Source organism: Gekko japonicus, unplaced genomic scaffold (genome assembly GCF_001447785.1).
Source record: "Gekko japonicus isolate JY-2015 unplaced genomic scaffold, Gekko_japonicus_V1.1 scaffold171, whole genome shotgun sequence".
In the NCBI taxonomy this organism is placed as follows: Eukaryota; Metazoa; Chordata; class Lepidosauria; order Squamata; family Gekkonidae; genus Gekko; species Gekko japonicus.
In genome coordinates, this window is record NW_015175975.1 from 392,898 (window position 1) to 413,571 (window position 20,674).

Here is a 20,674-nt window from a genome sequence, read left to right on the forward strand (position 1 = left end):
TTTATGTGGCCCTAGGTTAGGATTGGCATGTGTTGTATAATGTAATGTGACCCGCTCAGAGCCCTCAGGAGGTGAGCGGTATACAAATGGAATGTAATTGTAATAATAATAATAATAATAATAATAATAATAATAATAATAATAATAATGAAGTGCAATTTTCTCACCTTCTCTCTCCTACTGTAACCCAAAATACCACCCAAAATGCTGCTCCTAGAGGGTCCCTTGTCCTTGAGGAGCAGCATTGGGGGTAATTTTGGGTTACAACTGAAGCAAAAGGGGAGAGTCATTTTGGTGGGCAGAAATCTGTCTGTGGAAATCAGCAGCACAGCCTTGTACATGGTGAACATCTCTAAATACAACAACATATTATTTGTTGCTAATGTTCTATGTGGTTGTTGTCTGTCTGCCACATCTTAGACCTACTCTTGTTTCTGGGGGCGTATGCTGGGGAGATGGACTGAATTTCCAGAAACAATTTTCTGTTTCTGTGCTCTGGCTGGTACTGTATGCATGCACATGCACTAGTATTATGAACCAGAAAGGAACTCTTGGCAAGAAACACTTGCCAAGAAAGCTGGGAGATATCAAGGGACGTTCACTCATCACTAGGTGCCTCTACATAAAGGTGTCCTCTACATCACTGTTTCCAGATTGCTCTCGCTCCTGGCAGAAGCATAGTGGAATATGTGATATAGTGGTCAGAGCATTAGTACTCTCGCTCCTGGCAGAAGCATAGTGGAATATGTGATATAGTGGTCAGAGCATTAGTACTCTCGCTCCTGGCAGAAGCAGAGTGGAATATGTGATATAGTGGTCAGAGCATTAGACTAGGTTCAAATCTGCACTCACAGAACAACCTTAACCAGTCACTGTCTCTCAGTCTAACCTACCCCGCAGGATTGTTATGAGAATAAAATGTAAGAGGTAAGAGAGCGATATATGCTACCCTGAGCTCAGTTGAGGAAGGACAGGGTAACAATTTAATACCTATTTTCATAAAGGAAAAACACAGCAGAAAATTTCCACTTCTATACCACACATGTAACCAAATAACGATACATAGAATGAACACTAAACAAATAGTAATTCTATGTTGCTGGAAACACACAGGGGATTAATATAACTTTTATACTCCTCACATGGCAACTTCATTACTAACATTAATGGGAATGTTTTGGACCTCACAGGTTTTCTGGAAAGCTGTACCTTAAAATGACTTCAATTTAAAAAGGCCACATTATCTTAATATGTAAATGTTTGTTATTCAGACAGGACAGGGATGCTCCCTTGGGAAATAAGCCAGCACCCTCAGAGACCTCTGGGTTAGGCGGTGCCCCCACATATACTTGAGCATTGTGTTTCCCTTCACTTCTTTTGCATAATTTAACCGCCTCGGCTCTCATCCTGTGGAGACAGCCGCCCAGACTTTTTATTGATGCTTGTCTGTTTCCTAAGTGCAGACTTTGAAACTAATGTTACAGTTGGTAATAGTCCCAATTGGCTCCCTTTGACCTGTTCTGGAACAAAAGAGTCATTTGAATATAAAGTGAAACCTTTATTTTGACAGGCAGGATCCCAACGGAAATGTTTGAGGTTTGTGTTTGTGATTTTTATGAGATTTGACCTAAAACAAAGCCCAGAGCTGGGCCTGTTCTGATTTGCCAGAAAAATAATCCATTCCCTTTCATTAGTGTACATTTTCAGTTTGTTCCAAATATCAGGACTTTGGGTAGGAAGGGTAAGAGGGAGAGGTAAAAAAAATCACAGCCCTCTGTCAGCCTGAAAAGAACTTTTTTAAAAAACAAGGATAAATTAAGTCACTTGTGGCCAAGCACTGATTCTCTGCTTTATTAGAGGCTAGTATTAGGATAATGCAGAGTCTCTCCATGCAGCAGCCTCAATGCAGAAGCTACTCGGATCCACATATTTTACCTTTCATTAATCACAGTTTCAAACCAAAGAAGTGAACTTTACCAAATATGCTTTTATCGTCTTTGACATTTAGGGAAACTGGGGGACCTGGGGCTGAAGGGAGTTCAGCAGTGCCAAAACTCAGATCAGAGATTCCAACCTCAAGCTAATTACATGATCACAGAAGGGAAACTACAATCATCTGTGGATGATTTGCCTGCAGGCATCCAGGTTTTCTTCCTGCCACCCCCTTCTTTCTTTCTGTTGTACAAGAGAGCTGCAGACATTCAGACTGCCAGCCTTGTCCAGCAGTCATCCAACGTCTTAGTTCAACCTCCTCACCTATACACAAGGCACATAACTTATACCTGGGACTCATACTTATATCTGCACTTATACCTGGGACATGGCAATGAGCAGCACAGGAGGCACGGCTTCCTTCATTTGTACAACATTGCTATGGTAGAAGGTGCATCTCACAAATTCCTATGTGATGTCACTTGTAAATTTCCTTGACAACAGGAGTTGGCAATTTGAGAGAGGTGGGGTTTCAGCGCAGCACTTTTGATCTCTCCTTGGAGCTGCTCCTGAAGGAGAGTTGAACCGCTTGGTTTGTAGGTCCCAGGGGAACCCAGGATCTTAGGAAACCCTAGGAGAAGGGTCCCCAGAGCAGAGGACATGACGTGGAAGCTCTCCCTAGGCAGCAGCTGTGGGGATTGACCTTACAGCGTCTGCCCTGAAGCACAGACCAAATCAGGAGACATCATGGCATGCAGCTGTGAATGCCCCAGAATGAGAGGAGCAAGCAGATGAAGCGATACTGCTTTAGAGAACTTTCCAAATGAGTAAGTTTATTTCCTGATTAAAGAAGATCTGAACTGAGAGATTTATTTGAGAATCTAAACCTGAGCAGCTGGACTGTGGGAGGAAGGGGGGTGGGAGGTTTATAGTCCCCCCCCCGGAAGAAAGCAGCTTTCACTCTTATTGGAGAGGGAGAGACAGCATCTAGGAATGAGAGTCTTGTTGGAATGAGAGTCCTTGCCAACACTACGGCTCTCCTGAGGAGTGCAGTCTGATATACAAGCAAAAGATATAAAGTGGATTAAATACCTAGAGTCATTGTGTTCAAAAAGGATTACAATAATATGTTTTATTTTGTCTGACTTTGAGAACTATGGATTATTGGTGGGGTGGAAGCGATGTGGATCTCATTTTTTATGGTTTCACTTTCGGCGTGATGTGGCATGAAGCTTGCCCATATTTGGATTAGCTCTAAAATGCCAGAGTGAAGAGAAACACCAGGCATTTTAAAACTGAGGCACGTTTAGAAGACTGGGAGGGAGAAAGAAGCTCTGTTCATATTTGGAATAGCTCTGGCATGTCAGAGTGAAGAAACATCCTTATCTGTGGAAGTGATTTACGGACTGTGAGTTAGAGAATGCTTGCTGTGATATTAAAGTTGCTTATTTGCTAAATATTGGCTTGAGACCAATTTGACTATTAAATTTGGATTATAAAAATTTTGCTGCTATCTTAGCATCACGCTTGAAGAAGGTACTGCTAGATATAATACATCAAGATCAAGCGGGCTTTCTGCCAAAGAGACAACTGAGAAATAATGTAAGAATAATTATAAATATTTTGGAATATTATGAAGCACACCTAAAAAAACAAATGGCATTAATATTTTTGAAAGCAGAGAAAGCTTTTGATAATGTTAGTTGGAATTTTATTATGGAGCAGTTATGTGAAATTGATGCTGGAGAAGATTTCATCAAGATGACTCAAGCAATTTACATTCAACAGAGCGCCAAAGTGAGAATTAATGGAGATTTAATGAAAGAGATACCGAATGAGAAGGGAACAAGACAAGGATGTCCATTATCCCTGTTATTATTTATCTCACTCTGGAAGTACTAAATAATGTGATTAGAAAAAAGTATTAGAGGAACAACAATACAAGGAGAAGAATACAAAGTACAGGCCTTTGTGGACGATTAGCTTTTATTTTAGAAGATCCCACTACTTCTATAGACAGTTTGATGAAGAACTCAATGGAATTTGGTGAGATGGCAGGAATGAGAGTGAACAGACAAAAGACAAAGATTATTACAAAAAATATAACACTATCCAGGCCTTTTTTGTAGAAAAAGCCCAGCAGGAACTCATTAGCATAATAGGCCACACCCAACAGCAGGAACTTATTAGCATATTGGGCTACATCCCTGACAGCACAGCTCATTAGCACATTAGTCGGCACCCCCATGTTACCAGAAGTGTGGTTATCCAGCCACACCCACCTTTTGCTTGTTATTCTGTTTACCTTGTTTGTTGTCAAAACCCAGGGCTTTTTTGTAGCAGGAACTCCTTTGCATGTTAGGCCACACACCCCTAATGTAGCCAATCCTAATGAGTTTTTGCTGTTGGGTGTGGCCTATTACGCTAATGAGTTCCTGCTGGGCGTGGCCAACTTGGGAGCCAGCCGGAACTCCGTTCCTGTGCGTTCCTGCCCAAAAATAGCCCTGACACTACCTATGATAAAAGAGCTAGTTGAGAAGACAGGATTTCAATCAGAGTAAAGAGTAAAATACTTAGGTATTACCTTGACAAATAAATGTAGCTCTTTGATGGACGATAATTATATGAAACTATTTAAAGAAATCCAAAAAGATTTAGATAAATGGAACAACTTGCAGTTATCATTTACGGGAAGAATAGCTGCAATTAAAATGAATATCCTTCCTAGGCTTATTTTTCTTCTTCAAACTATCCCAATTTTACAGAAGCAATCATACTTCCAGGAACTGAACAAAATAACAATGACATTTATATGGCAAGGGAAGAAACTGGGAATAAAATTGAAGGCACTTGCAGGACTCTAAACAGAATCCAGGCTTTGGACTTCCAGACTGGGGAACATATTATAAAGCCTTTGCATTGACATAGATTAAAGGATGGATAAGAATAGACTGCTAAAATTGGAGGGACATGATTTAAAGGTAGGATGGCATGCCTATCTTTGGTATCAAAAAGTGGACAATGACAAATATTTTAAAGTCATTTGGTGAGGAAAGCACTGCTCTTGATATTGGAAATAATCAGACATAAAATATTTGCGAAGATCCCGAAATGGGTCTCTCCGGTGGAAGCATTTACTGAACCTATATTATTGGAGAAGAAAAAAGTAGCTAGATATGAAGATTTATTAGGAAAGGAAGATAGGTTGAAGTCCAAAGAAGAATCAGAGGAACAAGAAATACATTTGAATTGGTGGACAAGAGTACAGTTAGAATTTAGATATGCTAAAGATAAACCTCAGGGATTTGATGCAGAACAATCGGCATTTGATACACTTTTATATGAAACAAATGATAAATTAATTAAGAAATTTTATGTGTATTTGTTACAGATAGTTGGAGGATGAAGTGATTAAAGAATGCATGATAAAATGGGACCAAAATTTTGGCTATAATATTGATCTTGATCATTGGTTGCAAATATAGAAAGCAAATGTTAAAATAACAAAATCAGTTGCTTTTAAAGAGAATTTATATAAAATGTTCTATAGGTGGCATATAATGCCAGAGAAATTAGCTAAAATGTACCGTGGAATGTCTGACACATGCTGCTGTCCTTCCCAATGAGAGATGCCAATGATTTATTAGATCTTATTGGCAGTTCTGATGCAAAGTGGCCTCCAGCAGCTACAGAATAAGTCTGACAACTAGAACCCAATACAAATATGGAACTGCCACCGCTCAGATCCTCCTTACGCCTAGGCTTGCCAAACCGCGGCGGGGGATCCATGCGTCGTCGCAGAATCGCTGCCGCGGGGGGACAGCAATCCGCGCTGCACCAGCGTCGCAAGGATGTGACGCTATGCGTTGCCCTGGCAACGGGACTGTTTGGACGACGCATGGATCCCCCGCCACAGTTTGGCAAGCCTACAAGTTACGCCTGAACTTGCAATCATCCCCAATCCTGTTCTCGTCTTAAAAAAAAATTAGCACACTCTTGTTGGAGAGAAGCTGAACACACACACTTCTTCTGCCTCAACATTCAGTTCATTTTATCCAGATTCAGGTTGTCATAATCTAGTACTGCTTTTCTTTTTCTTTTTGAAAACCTCTCTGTTTGTAACCTGGTGTTACACTGCTGATTTTTTTCTAGCTGGATTCGAGGGAAGCAGTTTCCCCTCTACAGGTTCAGTCATCTGAAACAGTCTCCTTTGCCTGGTCTGCTTCACTGATTATTTGTCTTATTTCAAATCTCAGCAGAAAACATCTTCCTTATCCCTAGCTCCTAACTTCTTCCTTCCCTTCTGCTATTAATTATTGAGCTGTAGCTATATTATTTAACCCCATATAAGGCTTTGATGTTGTACAAGATCAAGCTGGGCTGCACATAAGGCAGGCAGTAAAGTGTCTATCAATTACTTCTGCCTCAGAGGGAGACAGCTGACACAGAGCAGAGCATTAACCATAACACCACCTCACAAGCCAAAAGCTATTAAGCAAATGCAAGAGAAGGACACATCTACACAGAACAGTGCAGTAGTCAAAGAAGGCATTTCCGCCACTTATCAGGATACTCTTTTAACATTGTACTATTTCAGCAAGACTAATTATCTTCACCTTTTCAGCTCCACCACAGGAGTTTGGTCTGGCTGCCACTTGCCTCAGTAATGGTGGAGAAAAACGTATTTCATTACTGTCTCACATCCACTCTAATCCTTCTAATTAATCCTCCTAATTAATTTTGCAACAGTATATACTTGATGATTCCCCCCCCCCAAACAGCTCACCTTGTTTAATCAGGTATTGTGCCCCAAGAAATCCACCACTAGTTACAACCAATCACTGACCCAGCTCACTGCGGGTACCTCCTATGTAATAATTCTACAAGATGGCCATGGGGCACACTACATTGTTCATTAGTCTGAGCTGAAAATGAAAAGGAAAAAAAAAGCCAAGGTCTGTAAATGCCTTTAATGATTCAGAGGGTCTGTTCTTTGTGCTAAAATAAGCTTCAGCCTTCCATTTACTGCTCACTTGAAACAACACATTGAAAGAGTGCTAGTAGGGGATATCTCAGCATACAGAAAACCCTCAGGCTCATGTTTTAGAGAATTCAAATATATTCATTGGTAGACATTCAGAAGACAGGTCAGTTGCTACCAAAAAGTGCATGAAGTCAGGCGGTTGCCTGGGTTGCATGTATTCCTCCCCTTGTCTCATAGAGAATCACAGTTAGAAATTAGCTCTGGCTACCCTGGCACTGACTTGGTGGAACTCTCTGCCAGCTACAAACAAAGGGCCCTGTGGGAATTAATGCAATGCAGGGCCTGTAAGGTAGAGATGTTCCACCAGGCTTTTGGTTGAGGACAGCAACGGTTTTTCCACCAGAGCTGGCATCCTCCTCTTTTCTTCCATCTTACCTGCTTCAGCCTCCCCCTTAAACTGCCTGCGAGAGAGAAGAACAGTCCAGAGTGGGTTTTAGATTAATTATGGATGCCATCTGGAGACTATAAAATTGGGATTGACTGACTGATGAATTTAAGGTCTTAATGTTCTTTTTAATAACGTTATGATGATGTTTTTAAACTGTTGTAAATCACCCAAAGCCCTGTGCACTCAGGGATTGGGCGATCCAGAGATTTAAAAAATAAATAGATAAATAAATTTTTAAAATGCAGGGGTTGGGTCCAGCCAGGTTTTCATTCCGTTTCACTCAATTCCTTTCCTTAGCACAGCCCCCATTCCACATGACTTTTGTCCATATAGCTCCCATGATGCCCAACACAGCACTTTGGGGTCATTGAAGAGGATGTTTCCTTCACCATTCACCAGCAGAAAAGCTGTAGGGATCCAACCATAGGTGCACAGTTTAATATGCTAGCTTTAGTTGAGTTAACCCTTGTGTCAGCATTCATACATCTGATTCTAGCAACAATCTTTTGGCTCTGGTAAACAGAAAATCATGATATGAATCTTATTACTGAAATTTAGTTATTACTCAGAAGATGCCCAGAAAGGCCCTTACAAGTCAAACTAACACTGTCTGTGCTGCTTCTGCATTCACTGATAATCTCTCTATATAATAATTCTATTTTGGTGTGAACGCTCCACACGCTCCCACAGCCTTTGGCTCCCTCAGCTGCCACTCTGAAGGTCTGCCAATCCCCTGGTTGCATTGCCTTGCTGCATTGCCTCGGCTCCACCCACAGAGCCGGCAGCCAGCGTCTCGCTCTCAGTCTAGAGGGAGCTGGTGAAGGGGATGGATGCTCCACCGAGAGAGCGGCAACCTCTCCACGGGGGAGAAAGAGGCAGACCTAGCAAGTGGCGGCAAGCAGGGGAAGCACTCAACTTTGCTGCCCCTTGTGGCTTCTCTCCTTCGGCCGCAAGGCCGGCGCTTCATCAGGGTGATAGCTCAGCGGGCTGCACCGTAGAAAAGGCTGCCCAGCACCTTTCAAAGGCTCCCCCAACTTCCTTCAGCAGTGGCGGCAGTGCCAGGGAGGGTCTGGCCTAGAGAAAATGAGTTGCGGCTCCTGGAAAGCCGGACTCTCTCCTGAGGAAGACACTTCTCTTGGGTCCTGTGTGGGGCTAACTGTGACTAACTGTTCCCTCAGTAGCTGTTGGTAGGCAACCAAGCTTGCTTCTGTCAGTAAAAAAACAAGGGACTTTCAGCACAACCCCCTCCCCCGCCCACTGCCAGCTTGGCCACTTTCCTATCAGAATAATCTTCAAACGGCTCTCTCTCCTTTTTGGCTCCACCATGGCTGGCTGGCTAATGAGGTAGGTCAGCAACCATCAAACCATTCTCTTCAACCCCTTGCTGTGCGGCTGACTTCCCCTAGGGTTGCCAATCTCCATGTGGGACCTGGAGATCTCCCGCTGTTACAATTGATCTCCAGATGACAGAGATTAGTTCCCCTGGAGAAATGGCTGCTTTAGAGGGTAGACCCTATGGCATTATCCCCTGCTGAGTCCTTCCGTATGCCCCCAAATGCTGCCCTCTACAGGATCCACCCCCCCCCAAATCTCCAGGTATTTCCCTAATCAGAGCTGGAAACTGTACTTTCTCCTCAGTGCCTGTTGCTAGGCAAACAGGTTCTGTCAGTAAAAGGCCCTTTCCACAACTATTTTGGCCTTTGGGAGAAAACTCATTGGGGCCAGTCCTGATAGAGTTGCCAACTCCAGGTGGGAAATTCCTGGAGATTTGAGGGATGGAGCCTGGAGAGAGTGAGGTTTGAGGAGGGGTGGGACCTCAGAGAGATATAATGCCATAGACTCCACCCTCCAAGCCAACCATTCCCTCGTGGGAAACCATTGTTGCCAATCTCCAGGTGGGGGCTGGAGATCACTCAGAACTACAACTGCTCTCTAGGAGGGAGGGGGAGGAGATGGAAACCTGAAGCCAGGGGGCAGATAACAGTAGGCTGATGGTTGGCTGGGAGGGAGATAGGGTTGCCAACTCCAGGTTGGGGAATTCCTGGAGATTTGAGGGGTGGAGCCTGGAGAGAGTGAGGTTTGAGGAGGGGTGGGACCTTAGACAGGTACAATGCCATAGACTCCACCCTCCAAGCCAGCCATTCCCTCATGGGAACCATTGCTGCCAGTCTCCAGGGGAGGGATGGAGATCACACAGAATTACAACTGCTCTTCAGATGGCAGAGATCAGTTCCCCTGGAGAAAATGGTGGACTCTGTGTCATTATACCCTTCTGAGGTCGCCACAGCAAATTGACGCTGAATGCCTAAGGCCAGGGTACTCTCCCAAAGCCTCTTTCTAGAGCTCGTTGTATTTATTTCCACAACGAGCCTTATTCCTAGTAACAGTATAATGATCAAAGTCCCAAACTAAGGGAAATAAATAAAGATATGAAATGATGCAGGAGAATCCCAAATACATCTTTGAATAACAAAAACTGCAGCAATGTCTGGTTATATTATTGTCTCCCTGAATCAAGTATGTGGGAAGTCCATTTCTGATGCCATACTTCAGAATGGGCATATTTTGAAGATTCTCTGCTTCTTGCTTAGCAGTTTAATATTAACCAAAGGTCCTGAAGACAGATTCCTCCATACAAGCAGAGTCATCTCTGTGCAGAATCCACCTTCTGGATGGCCTTTCTAATTACTGAGAGGGTGAGTAGAGTGCTGTCACTGGAAAACAGCTCCCTTGTTGATAGAAAAACTTGAGTTGGTGACACAGGAGACTGTGTACATGGGAGGTTTCTCCCTGCTATGTGTGGGGTCTGCCTACTTCTGCTATCCTGAAGTTATTTAAAAAAAACAAAACAAGAGCTGCATTGACCAGAATATGACAGACCCCTAGGAAGTGGTAACTATTTATAGAGCAAAAGCTGTTGCCACCAAGACACAATCACTGTCTCTTCCTCTCTCTATTATTTGGAGTCCAGTATCTAAGCTGTTTACAAAGCACCATTGGGTTCAGTTGTGAAGACCACCAACTGACAAAAGAGGTCGTTCTTCCCTTCTAACCTTTGCATATATATGGCTCTTTTGCCAATGATTGTCTAAATCTGTTCTCTCTATTTTAAAGTCCTTCTAAAAAGGGTAAAGTACAGCCTCTTTGAGATAAATGAAACCCATGTTAAATCCTTGTTAAGTCTTGTTCCATCATTAATTTCTTCTACAGAAAACACATACTGGAATTAGGACTGTTAAACCATTAAAGGGCTGTTCAAACTGATTGCAGCATTCAACAGATTAATTAACCAATTAACTAATTAAAACAAATAGTACAGTATCAGGTGATATTTTGAAGAATTACAAGGGAAATAAGTGCCCCCCCCTTCATCTAGCAAAGTACATGCTGTCTAAGAAAAAATAAAGACTTTGGATGAAGGAATGGATGCCATCTGTCAAACATGTTGAAATTACAAACAGATTAAATAATGTCTTTAATTTCAATCCACATTAAAACATTTATTGATTAGTTGACATGATGCAGCAATAAATTGATCAGAAATTTAACACATGATTTTAAGTTGTAGTTAATGAATTGCTTTATTATATTAATTAATTGATTGGTGGTTTCAACACAAATTATTCTGAATTTGTAATCATATAGTTAATTAAATGTATTACAGCAGCACCTTCACAGCCTGATACTAATCACTGTGGTGCACACCCTGGTTACATCTAGATTAGGCTACTGCAAAGTATTCTCTGTGGGGCTGCCCTTGAAAAGTGTACAGAAACTTCAATTGATACAGAATGCTGCAGCCGGGATGTTGACTGGAGTGGGCCATAGGAACCATATCAATCCTGTCTTGGCCCATCTACACCGGGTGCCAGTTTGTTTACAGCATAATTCAAGGTGTTGGTCTTGGCTTTTAAAGCCCTGTATGTATACCTGAAGGACTGCCTTACTCCCTGACCACAACAATCATTTTTGGATGCTTTGGGTGCCCCACCTTTTGAGATTAGGCAGGTGGCAATCTCTGGAACTCTTGCCCCAAGGAGATTCATCTGTCCCCTTCTGTTGCCATATCCCACCAGTGGGTAAAGACCTTTGTGTTTTATTTGACATTCAATCAGTGATCCCTCCTTCCTGACCAATGTTTTAATTGCTGTTTTAATGTCTTTGTATGAATTTTAACTCTATTTGTTGTAATGATGTGTGTTGGGGAGGATTGATTTCAAGGGTTTACAATGTGATTTTATCATATACATTTTAAATTGTTAGCTACTTTGGTGGCCCTTGTGAGAGCATAAAGGTGGGATTTTGTAAATTTTGTAAATAAATATATAATAATAACTCAAATTAGAGTTATTTTGTAAATTTTGTAAATAAATATATAATAATAACTCGAGTTAGAGCATCCAGACTGGAGCCAATAGTCTATCATGCAATCCCAAATCCTGGACTGTGGTATTTCACTGTTGTTGAGAATTTAGCTTGCATCAACCACTTTTCCAGTGGCTTACTCACAGATAGAGATGCAAATATACACCCTGATTTTCCCAAACAAAAAATATGCTCTTAATACATGGGCTTGGGCTACCCAATTACAGACTGAAATTCAGTGTAACAACCACAAACTGTAGGACTAAAACCAACCAAATATAATTAAAGGCCAATACCTACAGAGTTCAGATGACTCAAATGGCACATATGCAAAACCTGGCTATGAGAAGTTTGCATACCATAAGTAAATGGTGTGTGGGGGATTAAGTCAGTAATAGTGACCAGATCGATCTTATTTTCTACAAAAAGATTCATGTAGCAGGGCAGAAAATTAAGACAGAGGTGTTTACATCATGTTCTCATCACAAAAAAAACTTTGAGAGGTGCTTCACATATAAATGTAGGAGGAGAACACATCCACGATCATGCTACAAGAACAGGCAAGACTCTTTTTTCTGTTTGCATGTGTGTTGACATTGGACAAATGCTGACCATTATGGCTTCCGAAAATGTGCAAAATATGAATGTTAAATAAAAATGGTACTGAGTTAAAGGGTTATTAATAACAAATATTTGCAGATGATATTGAGGAAGAAAGGAACAAGCAGTAACACGCAAGTTGCCTCCCATTTAAAAAAAAAGGATTAAAAAGGGAGAACAGGTCCCCTATGAACACCAAAAAATGCTGAGCTGGAGATGACCCTGCATGGACTGCAGCCATGTAGAATGGAAGCTGTTGTGAAGAGGTGAGTGGAAAAGAGAACTGGAGACATATTACATTTTTCCTCAGCTCCCTGGCTTTTTAATATATTAAAGATATGTAATATATTTTTAATATCACATTAGAGAGTCCATATAACATTATTCTCTAATGGAATATTGTATATGGGCCTTTTGTGCAATATTAAATATATATCACATTAAAGAATCTTACATCAGATGTTCACTATATGGACTCGATAATATGCAATTAAATATATATCATATTAGAGAATCTCTCATTAGACAAAAATTGCATATGGACTGTCTACTGTGATATTAAAAATATATCACACTAAAGAACCACTTTATTTTACATTAGATAACTTTAACATAGACTTGGGCACTCTTTTCTAATGATTCTTGAATCAAAGATTCAATGTACATCCTGGGGCCTTATTTTCTCCCCTAGCACCTATGCTTAGCAGAAACTGGGAAACTTTAGTATGCTTTTGCAATGATCTCTGAAGAATGGGACTGAGCACCAAGGAATCTGACTTTTCCCCCAGTATCAGTACTTGGTAGATACTGAAGTACCTTAGTAAACTTAGGTGTGCTTTCCAAGGATTGCTGAATTGTGTTTCCTGGAAATACACACCCATGGCATTACAGATATTTTTTTGCCAATGTCTTTAGCCTCTGTGGACTCTAGAAAGATGTGAAAAAATTGTATTTGAATACAAAAAAGAACCAATAGTTGCCACCAAAAACATTAAAACTATAATTGTCACTAAAATCTAGAATTAAAACAGAATTGAATACCTACATCAGAATAAAATCAATTAATCCTAAATGCCTGGCAGAAGCCATGTAAAACTCAGGAAATAATCAAATATATTAGAAATTGACCATCACATTATTATCTGGCACATAATGTAAAATGACTCTGAATACCTATAAAGCAATGTTTAGGCTGTTTTCTAGGCCAAAATTACATTAAGGTAGCAATGATTGTGACCAGGGGCAGGATGCTTAAAAGGAAAACCAGAAATTTCATTCCAATATAGTCCCAATATAGTTTCCAATACAGTCTTTCCAATATAGTCCAGTATGAGATAATGCTACCCAGTGGTTCAACAGCAAAAGTAAGAAATGTTTCCATTCGCAATCTGTTGTTGCTATTCTGCTCTGATTATGTTAAGAATTAACCAGTTTTTTTTAAATTTTGCAACCTCAGGTTATCAGTGGCTCTCAGATATACTGAACTTGCAAAAAAATCAACCCATGTTGTGAAGATATTCCAGTATGTACGATGTCAATGTTATTATATAGATTAATCCTGAACTTTCCGGACTGAGGCTGCGGTCACACACACCAGTTGAAGTGGAGGGGAAGTGAGGCTATCTCCTCCAGAGAAATTTGACATGCAGTTGCGATATCATACATCCCTTTGAAGCTGTGGGCATAGCCCTTCACTGTGTGATCTGACACAACTGTGGGTGAGTCTTCCCCCCCCATTTGTTTCCCATACGTATAAACTAGGAATCACACCTCTGCACTGAGGGCCTCCTATGGAGTATACGATGATGTGCATACTGGAAGGGGATGGCACAGAGCCAGGATGGCCTGATTAGACCATCCCGACGGCATGAGAGTGTGCTTGCGCGATCAGACAGGGGGAAGTCCATCTGTGGCCTGTCAGAACCCGTTTACTACCGGACTTTCCCCACTGTCTTTTAACTCTGCTTCTGTAGTGGAGCAGCACGGGTTGCCGACGACTGCAGGATGCTTCCTAGATGTTGCTATTTGATTGCTCACTTTAGATCTCTCAGGCATTCACACCTATGTCAGATCTAAAGGCACATGTGATCGCAGCCTGAAAGCATGAAAAATCAAGTCACTTTGGTTTCAACACTTGCTTTTTAAATGTGTGACCTGTGACATCACTCATTTGTAATCAAAGGAGGAAATCAAAGCAGAGGGGTAGATGAAAGATACTTTTGCCTGCCACAGTGGTCTTTGGTGGGTTAATTGTGTGGGTTATAAGCCCTGTTCTGATCTCAACACATCCACACCTACCACCTGTAATACCTCAATCTCGTCAGATCTCAAAAGCTAAGTAGGGTCAGTACTTCATTGGGAGACTGCCAGGGAAGTCTCTGCAGAAGAAGGCAATGGCAGTCCCTGGCAGTCTTCTGATTCTCACTGGCCTTGAAAGCCCCTTGCGGGGGTTGCCATAAATTGGTTCAACTTGACAGCATATATGTGCCTATACAGGGTTATTGTAAGGATTAATTCCATAATATGTGAAATAGTTTAAACACTTAAGAAGAACATTGCATAAAAGCTTAGTAACAACGTTATGGGCTTTAACATGAATATTATCTAAGAACATACCAACATAAGAACAGCTTTGCTTAATAGATGAATAATGTAATCCTAAGAACACTTCCCTGGGGGTAAGCTCCATTGGGTATAGAGTAGGATTGGGTATAGAGTAGGACCTGCTTATAGTAGCACTGTGAAGGTCCATTTTGTCCATCATTAATTTTCCAACAGAGGCCAGAATGATGCCTCTAGGAGGCTTACACTGTAATGAACCCAATATAAAAAGGTAAAGGTAAAGGTTCCCTTGCTCGAAAGCCAGTCGAATCCGACTCTAGGGTTGCGGTGCTCATCTCCGTTTCAAAGCCGAAGAGCCAGCGCTGTCCGAAGACGTTTCCGTGGTCATGTGGCCGGCATGACTAAACACCAAGGTGCACGGAACACTGTTACCTTCCCACCGAAGTGGTCCCTATTTATCTACTTGCAATTTCTTGCTTTCGAACTGCAATATAGAGCACCTTTATAACCAATCACCGACTTTGTTAAATATCACTGAATTAAAAGCAGGCCTTCTGTTTGCACAGCGCTGGTTTACCCAGTGCCAAAATTCCAGACCACAGGCTCTCTTGTGAGGTTCTCTTCATTGCTTTTCTGCCATCCATTATTTATTCTTTAGACTCCATGTGGAAATGCTCAATTGCAGAAAACTGAGGATGCAGATTTATGGCAGGAATTGCCAAAATAAATACAAAACAAAATGCAAAACCAAAACTAAAAAAAATGGAAGGAAACCCAAATAGCTAGAAATGACACAATGGAGAAAGGCAAGACAGGCCATGCAAAGACATGCTAGTTGACATGGGCCATATAAGGTGCGTATGTGAAGTTCAGTTTTTCATCTGTGACAAAGAACCAAGTTACGGCAAATCTGCAGTAATGGGCTCTTTCCATTACTGCAGATTTGCTGTAACTTGGTTCTCTGGCACAGACAAAAGACTGAAACTGAACCACTCTCAGTACTTTAACAGGCAAATCTATGGACTGAGTCAGAACAAGAAGTGTACAGCTAACAACAATTTTCTAATGAAACAATAACAATAAGAACATTGCATGTATCCTTAGACTTGCATGGCTTAATCTTCAGGAAAAGCAGATGCTAGTGTCAGGATGAAGCAGACTGATCTTGATGTATTAAATGTTGCTATTTTGTTACAATTTGGCTATTAGCTGTGATTCAGATGCACTTCTGATTTTCAGCTTCCCATTCCCCCCATTGCTGTTGTAACTTTCTGGATTGGACTGCCAGTAAACAAATGTGGTTAAATTAAACTGTGGAAACTAGAGAATCCTCGGGGAAGCACTGCCAGTTTCTGTTATTCTCCTAGGGACTTGCCCTTGCCCCCACTTAAAAATTTCTGCTGGGAGGTATCAGTGTTTTGTTTTCCACAGTAGATATAACTGTAAATGAATCTGAACCATCCTGAAAAGTATCAAGGAGTGGAAAACCTCAAAAACTTCCTGTTCCTCAGAGAAATGTAGGTGTCCTCTTGGAATCTGCAACCATTTTTGTCCAAAGACATGCTGTCCTATCTGAACTCATTTTACTTGACAGCACTTGTCAGGAAAGCTGAGGAAAGATGTGTGTGAGAATGCACAGCCATCAAGTTAGATATACATTACAGATTATTCATATTGGCAACTACAACATTTAGGATACAGTTTTATTTTCTTATAAACTGAGTACTTTAATCTGCTGAGTCTATAGTTCAAATGTTTTTCTTGTTTTAACACTGTGTTGTTTGAAGTGGTGTTTCCTGCTGCCATTTTTAATTTAAGTTGTATGTTTCTTAAAGAATGTCATTTTGTGAACCATTTTGGGTACAGTTTCTTTTGAGGAAAGGTGTACAAATATCTCAAATAAATAAATAAATCTCTCAAACTAATGTAATTTGAATGAGGACGAAAACCTTTGGGAGTCACATCTCTTCTACACATAAACCATCTACTTGACATAACCTGGATTTGTTCACATTCAGAGGGCCGCTGCAAATTTCGCAGGCTAAGAGTAACAGGAATGGTTCAGTGACAGCCTGAACAAATGCCTGTTCAGCAGACACATAACCAGTAATTTAAAGGCCACCTGAACCACAATCCATAGGATGCTAGAGAGTTTCTATGTCAACATTATGATACTTACATTTTCCCTAAAGATAAAAGCCAGGATTGCAGCTGAGAGTTCTGCCAGGAAGATTAGCAAAATAAACATGAAGAACTGAAAGAGAAAAAGGAAAGGCAGACAAATCATTGTGTGTCTACAGCAAACAGCTGGGACAGAATTTCTCAAAATAATCAAAATAAGGCAAGCTGAGTGAGGAATGTTTCCCCTTCGCTCATAAAAGCAATCTACAACTACAGCAGAACAAATTTGCCAAATCCTTAGAACAGAAAAACATCCAGAACAGTGCCAAGCTGTACGAATTAGAGCTTTACTTTACAAAATGTTCTTAGTACTGATTATAGGCATGGCTTCTGATTCTCAATTCATGGCTCAGAGTTACTCAAGGCTGCTCTGCTCTTCTATAATAACACTCCGAGTACAGTTGAACCCTGCTCTGTCTTGTGTGATGCAATCTGTTGAAGCATGTGCTGCTAATGCCTATTATGTAGACGTATGTGGAAAAATTGGTCTAAGTTTTGGTTATAGATTTTGCAGCAACCTGCATTTCTTCTAAACATGCAAAGTTCAACTGCTACAGTAGCTTTAAAGACTAGCGGCAAAACACAGGCTACTTGCATAGCAGTAGAAAAGAGCAAGAGACCAGTAGGACCTTAAAGACTAACAAAATACATGGCAGGGGCCCTGACCTGGATAGCTCAGGCAAGTCCAATTTCTGAATCTGAGCAGGGCCAACTCTGGCAAGTACTTGGAAGGAGACCTCCAAGGAATATCAGGGCTTGGAATGAAGAGGCAAGCTATCAAGCCACCTCTCTGAAAAACATCCCCCAATAGGTATATCACCAGAAGTCACCATGACTTCCAGACATGCAAGCATATACACTCACACACAGACATACAAAAATACACCTTCCCAGGGGTCGATTTGGGGGGAATCGCGGGGGATCGTCATTCCCCCGGGTGAGGTGCGAGGGGGCGGGGCACATGACAAAGCCCGCCCCCTGCTTCCGGTCGGGGTAAAATGGCGATTTGATGCACCCTGTAAGTGCTCAGGGTGGACGGGTGTTCCTTACAGCAGTTTGGACTGTATTTTGGTCCAACGCGGCTTCCCCCAAGCAGGGGGAATGACTGGCAGGCATCAAGACCCAAGAGAGAGTTGAGATTGGTGTGATCAAGTCTTGGAGGAGGCTTGTACTACACTTTGATCCCCTCTCCCGAAGCGGGCGAGCGCATTCAGGGGGTGTGGACTTATGACACCCTTCCGGTGATGTCAGGGGGTGTGGCATATGCTAATGAGTTATGCTAATGAGTTCCCCTAGCTCTTTTTCTACGAAACGACCCCTGACCCTCCCCCAAATATGTTGCAGGGTATGAGCTTAGCAGATCAGATTCAACCGCAACATTTCTTATAGAAATATAACATGAAAAATAACCTCTATACAAAAAGAAACTTGAGTTGAAAAGTTCCCTTGTTTCTACTATCTTGCCTGTGTTGCACAGTTGCACTGAATTCACGCAAGCTAAAAGCTTCAAGCATTCATTATGTATTACTGCAAAATCCCTCTTTGGGAGACTCTGGCTCATCTGTTCTTGGAAACTTTAACTTGAATTTTAATCAAGCCATCAAAATAATTACTGTTAAAAAGTACTGCATCCAAATCCATAAAGAAATAAGACAATTGTGCCAGGCTGATCCTACAAAGTTTCTTGCTATAAATTTGCCTTTTTGTGGAACAAACCTCCAATTGGGAAGTCCTTGTTCCTGGCCAAAGTTTACTAAAAATTCTATCATAGCTTTTTCCACTTCACATATATATTGGGGTTCCCACAATAAATTAGTTTAGCAAATGAAAAGTTTAGCTACTACACACAACTGCTAATGCACATAAAGAAGGAAAATCTGGGAGAAATAAAGAAGAGGGGTGTTAGAAAAAACACAGTAACATTACATATTCACATTGAACATTATAGTGTACAATTTCTACCTTATACTTTGTTTAGACTTACACCAAGATGCAATATATGGAATAGCCTTAATTATTTACAGTGCCATCCTAAGCAGTTATAGTTAGAATCTGACTCAGGTCTATTTACTCCCAGGAAAGTTCTCTTAGGATTGCACTGTTAAAGTCTGATTTATTGTCTTTGGGGAGCTGCTACTGAGAAAAAGCTGATAAAGAGGAATTCCATTCTTTGATTGCAGGCCTTACTAAACAACATGCACAATAATGCACCAAATGTTTCTTGCTGTTGCAGAATCGGATGAGTGATATAGTGTGGGGAGAGAATACACCCATGGTAGAAGATGCACAGAATGTTTGCAGAATCACTGGTATACCACACTGTCGTGAAGGCTCTTGTGGAAACAAGAAACATACTCAGAATTCACAGATTTCTGTTCAAGCTTTGATTAAGTTATATGTTTTAGCTCAAAGAAAACAGCTGGGCACGTGCCACTGAGACCTGTCCGTATTTTCCACAGGAGTTCAAAGTCTCTGTCTCTCTCTGTCTCTCTCTGTCTCTCAACATTTAGCTAAGCTTTATTTTAAATTTAATAGAGCAACTGTCCTCAGATCTGACCATCTTTTCCTACTATCTGTTAACCTTCTTGACTGCTTTATTGTTTACATGATTGTCAAAAATATAATCTCAAAGAACTTTCCATCAATGGTTATCAGCCAGCATTCCATGCTTAATAGTAGCTGTTGTTGGACAAAGGTAGTTGCAGTATTTCTAGGTAACTAGAACATGTACATCTAAGCAATGGCTTAAGGTAGCTCATACAACTTGCATACAGATCAGAATGTATGGAGCTGGGCAGAAAAGCTTTGTAGTCAATAAAATGATGAGCCAAGATACATGGTTTTCTGCACCAATGTCATCAGATCACCCATCTTAACCATGCAGACAGTACAAAAGAAAACCAAACAACAGAGATGGCCAGTTATGCTTACAAAGAGGAGCAGGCATTTGTTCTCACGGATGGCTCCACAGCACCCAAGGAAGCCCAGCAGGAAGAGCATTGCTCCCATGGCCAGCATGATGTATGCCCCAGTGAACAGCAGAGGATTAGTAGCCACTATCTCTCGAAATCCAGTGGGATCCACTATGACCCAGATTCCAACTCCTAGTAGACATGTGCCACCCAGCTGTCATGAACAAAAAAAGGAAAAAGAAAAGTTAGAAACAAAATGTCTTCTGTATAGGGATGCCAGGTCCCCCCAGTCACTGATGGGTGATGGGAGGTAGGGTTGCCAGCTCCAGACTCGGAAACTCCTGGAAATTTGGGGGTGGAGCCTGGGGAGGTCAGGGATCTCAGTGGGGTACAATGCCATAGAGTTCACCCTCCAAAGCATCCATTTTCTCCAGGGTAACTGATATCTGTAGTCTGTAGCCAGCCTGGAAGCTGGCATCCCTACTTCTTTACTAGGCTCCTCCACCTCCAGCTGTAAGTCATAGTCAGATTTAAATACTGCATTATAGGGATATAGCTCTCTGCAGCACAGGTTATGCAACTTTTCCCTTTTATGCTTCATTATTGGATCTATTTATAGAAGAAAGCATCCATTCTTTCACAACAGCTCAATTATTCCAGTGATTACCCTTCCTGTTTATTGACCCAGCC

At 41.3% G+C, this 20,674-nt stretch overlaps 1 protein-coding gene across 1 annotated transcript in view; it reads right to left on the minus strand.

Moving 5' to 3' along the window:
• The window catches only part of TSPAN18 (tetraspanin 18), a 51,494-nt gene that overhangs the window by 10,904 nt on the left and 19,916 nt on the right, over positions 1-20,674 (minus strand). Inside the window, exons 3-4 of the mRNA XM_015426116.1 lie at positions 20,004-20,198; positions 17,071-17,145 (exon numbers count right to left, since the gene is read on the minus strand). Coding sequence (XP_015281602.1) covers positions 17,071-17,145; positions 20,004-20,198 — 270 coding nt within the window. The remainder of the gene's footprint in view (positions 1-17,070; positions 17,146-20,003; positions 20,199-20,674) is intronic.